This window comes from Rhinopithecus bieti, unplaced genomic scaffold (assembly GCF_001698545.2).
Source record: "Rhinopithecus bieti isolate Rb0 unplaced genomic scaffold, ASM169854v2 scaffold_6789, whole genome shotgun sequence".
In the NCBI taxonomy this organism is placed as follows: domain Eukaryota; kingdom Metazoa; phylum Chordata; class Mammalia; order Primates; family Cercopithecidae; genus Rhinopithecus; species Rhinopithecus bieti.
This window is the reverse complement of record NW_016805235.1, coordinates 165415-170564: the sequence shown is the minus strand read 5'-3', so window position 1 is coordinate 170564 and position 5150 is coordinate 165415. Positions and strand designations below refer to the sequence as shown.

At 39.2% G+C, this 5150-nt stretch overlaps 1 protein-coding gene across 1 annotated transcript in view; it reads right to left on the bottom strand.

Moving 5' to 3' along the window:
• The window catches only part of UBXN2B (UBX domain protein 2B), a 44175-nt gene extending 39509 nt beyond the window's left edge, over nt 1-4666 (bottom strand). The window contains exon 1 of the mRNA XM_017871744.1: nt 4461-4666. Within this exon, the coding sequence (XP_017727233.1) occupies nt 4461-4544 (84 nt within the window). The 5' untranslated portion in view covers nt 4545-4666. The remainder of the gene's footprint in view (nt 1-4460) is intronic.
• Between the last annotated feature and the right edge of the window lie 484 nt (nt 4667-5150).

The window sequence follows — 5150 nt, the reverse complement described above, 5'->3', positions numbered from 1 at the left end:
TTGGGGCAATTTTAATTCTTTAAAATTCTCTTAGTCAACTTTTAAAATATACACAAATAAAACAAAATGAAAGACTTCTAATTTTTTCCCCCTACCCTCTCACATTCAGTAATATTCATATTTGTACCAGATTTGCTAGAAATCTGAATCATAAAACTGTTTGGTAATCTAAAAGGACTGAATTTAAATCCTAACTTAGGCACTTACTGTGTGATCTTGGGCAAATTATTTAATTTCTCTCAGCCTTAGTTACCACATCTTCAAATGCCTATAAAAAATCACCACAGAGTCATTTGAAGGATTAAATAATGTATGGAAAGCACAAAGCACGTGTTCCATCACTAGAAGATATTATTCTTAAGTGTTTGGCAATGATTTTATCAGTATTTCCTTTTCCCCAAGATTTTTTTTTTTCTTCCCACAGTGTTGTATCTCCTTATGGTCCTTTATTACCCCATCCCCTCCAAAAAAACAAAACAAAAAACAAACAAATGACACAAGAGAGACAGACAGACATGCACATACAAAGTCTGATGACTAGGGACAAAACTTTTCAGAAATTTTACCTCCCTGAAATTTCTTTAAAGTAGTAGTATTTTATGGATTTCCTTCTGAGTTGATTATGTCAGCTTTATGTATTACTTTTATGATACTCCTATTCTCATCAATAAAAATGTCATCTGTATTTCAAAGGCCCATTTCAGCTCTCCTTCACAAAACCTTTTCTAATTTTCTTAATATCTTTTTTCAAATACTCATAGCATGTGAAACCCCAATGACATTCATATTAAGCATTATGTTGCCATTACTTGTGTACTTTTGGTGTATAACTTCCCCAAGTAGATTTTAAGTTTCTCAAATTGTTTCTAATATTGTACCTAAAAGGCAACAAATTCACGTTGAATTATATAAAGAACATAATATAAACAAATCAGAAATAGATATAGACAGATTGATTTTAAATTGGGGTTATATTTGCTATATGTTTTTTGCTTTAACAAGATTTGAATAAATACTTCCAATCAAATAACAATTTTCTTTAGTGACATAAATTAAAAAAGCAAAAATGCCTCTGACCCCATGGAATGTGGAACATACATTAACAAAAGAGGAATATCAGGAAAATGGTATTGAAGAGTCTACTTGGCTGAAAGATCCTACTTATTAATAGTACATCATTAAAAACTTAGAAGAAAATGAGTGGTATTTAGAGGGAGTTGATGCCATATGGCATCATATGGCATAAGTTCATTAGTAAATACTACAAAGAAATTTAATTTATATTATTTAACATAGCAAACGATACTACATCAAAAAAGGAAATGATAATTTAAATTGATAAATATTAATTGAAGTACTGGTCAAAACTAACACAACAACAAAATCTCAAAATGTTATTAAGAAAATGTTTCAATAATATGTAGAGGATAAACTATGTAAGTAAAGTATTGATAATCTTTCCTCCAGAATTTGAAATGTGAAGAACTTGAAACCTGAAAGCAAAGGAATTGGGTGAGAAAATCAAGTATATAGCATTAAAAGTACTGGAATTCTCAGCCTTAGAGTAACCAATTCTAGAAGCCGTAATAAATGATTATTATACAGACACCTGGGACCTTGTAGGAAATGCATATGCTTAAATCCTACTCTAGAACCAGTGACTCATACTCTGGGGTAGGGCCCAGCAATCTTTGACAAGCCTTCCCAGGTCATAGACGCACACTAGAGAATCAACAATACAGAATAATGATATTCAATAGGATTAGGGTCCTTGTGGCAACAGTTATCAGGCATTTTAATTCTTCTCCTTTATAGTGCCCACTATTGAGTCCATCCTAACAAATCCAATCCTAACCCTAGTAATACTGAAGTTATCCCTGTTCTTACTCCCTACCCGTCCAATCTATATAGAAACACATAATATGTGGAGCAAAACTGGGACACAGTATACAACTAAATACCTTAATGAACTTGTGTGTGGATGGGCTGAGGGACACCAGAAGAGAAAGCAATTCAGAAATACTATCTAACACTGATGAGGTTTTGGGCTTAGTTTTGCCACTAACAGTCCCACCCCTAACTTTCCCACTGACCATTTCCTTATTTGAGGTGGATGAAGGGAGCTATGAAAATCTACTCTGATATGCAAAAAAAGAGTTACGAGTGTGCAGTTTGTAACTTGGGGGCTCCCAAGGCTGGGAAGCCTTTTGGGAAGCAACTATGTAGCTTTTCTCTGGTGGTACCTGGAACACTCCCTCCTGATTTAGATGCTGAGAAACCCTACACTGTATGGCAGCTAAGATACACTTACTTAGGGGTAATTCTGCTTGTTCCAATTAGTAATATGTTGCCCCTTTACTCACTCTGAAAGACTCTTACAGCAAGCTGTTAGAGAAGTAAGAAATATCTACTGAAAGCTGCACGAACTGGGTAACTTTTAAGATAAGCACGTCTAGATTAACCGTAACAAGATAATCTATAAATAATCAATATCCAAGATACCATTTGGGAAGAACATTATTTAATTCTTTTAAACTTTTGATACATACTTTATTTCTTGATATGTCATCCCTTTGGCTGTTTTCAAGTTTCTTTGCAAGTTCTTCACATTCATATTAAGTTCTAAAGGAAAGATTATCAATACTTAGATACTGTACTTGATACACCAAATCACATTCATAAAGAAATCAGTTATCTTCCTACTGTCCTAACCTACCAGAAGTAGGCAGAAGATGAAAAAAAAAAATCCCCATCATAACTTAGGGTGGAAACGAAGGCATTCTCACAATTAGCAACATCTACCAGAGTATCTCCAAACATTAATCATACTTTGATCCACTGGATTAAGTCTGCAAATAATTTGCCAAGAATCAGGTGGTCATTAACCAAGCTGTTCTCACTTTTCATATAAAAAGAAGAAATGGATTTAAATTAGGGAAAGGACATTAAGTTACACACTGCATTAACTTTAATGATATTAGAAGTGACTAGTCAGGGAAAGTTATAGCATCTTTCTCCTTTGAGGAAAAAGGAACCAAATATTTGCCCAGCAACAACTTGACCAGGATAATGTAGGAATTTGGCATAGGCCCTTTACAACATTATTTAATCCTTACACCACCACCAGCACCCTGACCCTCCTCAGTTTACAAATGAAGACATACGAGGATCAGACAGGTTAAGACTTTTCTCCTAAGTTCACAAAACTACTAAGGAGCAGGACTAAGAGGCAAACCAAAATTGGTGGGACTACTAACTCCATGCTGCCTCTCAGAGATGTGGGTTTATAATAGGAAAGATGAGGTACACAATAGCTTCCTAACCCTTGATACCGTTTACTACTACTGAACCAACTATGTGAGCTGGAACTATTCTACATTGAGTTCACCTCCTAAACTTACACTGATCTCTGCAGTCTCCAAATTCTTCGTTTTATGCACTGCTTATTTTGGCACCCAATCATACTCCATCTTAAAATATTATGCTAAATGTATTCATATCCTATTTCTCCAAAGAAATCTGTAGGTTTCCAAAAGGTAGAAATGTCTTTTACACTTACATAGCCATCAATAGAGCTCAGCACCGACTAAGGATGTGATGTCCTTATTTCCACATTCCCAAAGCCCAGCAGTATGTTACAATGGATGGTGGTTTGTTCACATTAGAATGAAGTGTGGTTGTAAAGTAATACAGTAAAACTGTTCTACCAAAATTCTCCTTAGTATCTCCTTACTGATATTTACTTGTTAAATTTTTATCAATAATCTTATAATGAGACACAAAAAAGCCGAAAATGAGAAAAGTGGCGTTAGTATCTGATAAAACGGGATTTGGTGCACTAGTATTTAGCTAACTAATACTAGTGTCCTACACAACATTACGAAGTTTTATTTCCCTGTTTTTTGTGTGCAATGTTTTAAAGACCATAGCTTTGACAACTAGGCTGTATGGGCATAGCGTGCATCGCTTTCCTTCACCCCTTTAAAAGAAAAAGCCACCTGATAAAATGGAACCATTTTTATATTTAAGTAAGCAAGTCAGAAATAGCATCCAAGACAAAAAAGAACAAATCACGTATCATTACTGTTCAGGTGACTGCCCACTTCCCTGCGGCCACAGCAACATTTCTTCTGGAGTAAGTCTCAAGAAGGAAGCATCAACCCGTGAACCAACCAACTGACCCGCAAAATGTCACTCTAAACGAATAGCTATTTTTACATCGTACTTGGGGTGGAAGGGAGACGAAGCACCAGCGCTGGAGGCTCGAGCACTTGTGTCCACGACCATCACAGTGCTAAGCGCCGACGTCGGGAGACCGGGCCCGGGATCACGATTCCATCCCCAGACTGGGTCAGCGAAAGGCTCCGCCGAGGCCAGAGGCGGCCTCCGACTCGCACCCGCCCGCGCCATCACCAGCCCGCATCCACCGCAACGCTCACTCCACGAGCTGCTCGCCTCACCTGCAAATCCCGCGCGCTCGGAGGCCGCGGTCCGGAAGACCTCCTTTCCTTCTCGCCGGGGTCGGGGCGGCCGCCTTCCGCCATCTTCCGCTGGCTAGCGGAGCCAGCTGCGGACGCACCTCCCGCAACTTCCGGAGCTGGTTGCCTGGCAACCGCAGGAGGGGCGGAGACGTGCAAGGTGCATGCGCGTCCCCGCTACCCGAACCCCCGCCCCCATTTCCGGTGCTGACCCACCCGTTGGGTTTTCCTTTTTCCATTAAAGTAAGTTGGCCAGGGGATTTCTCCGCAGGGAAACCTCTATTAAGTTTTGTGTTGCTCCTGCTACCCGCCTAAAGGCACTGTAGGCCGCCCTAGAGGGCAGCGTAGACTTGCAGGTTCATTTAGCTCAACAATGAAAACATCCTCTGGATTTTTCTTCTGATGAAAAATTGCAACCTCTCCTTCTAGTCTTGGTCAGATTCTGTCATCTTTCCCATCAAGGATTGGATGGTACATCGTCAGCACAGCGTGAATTGGCACTGAGAGTGGAAAACACTGTAAAAAGTGCCTGGAATAATTTGTTAAAAGCAGAACTCTGCCGGGCGCGGTGGCTCATGCCTGTAATCCCAGTACTTTGGGAGGCCCAGGCGGACGAGGTCAGGAGATGGAGACCATCCTGGCCAACGTGGTGAAATCCTGTCACTACTAAAA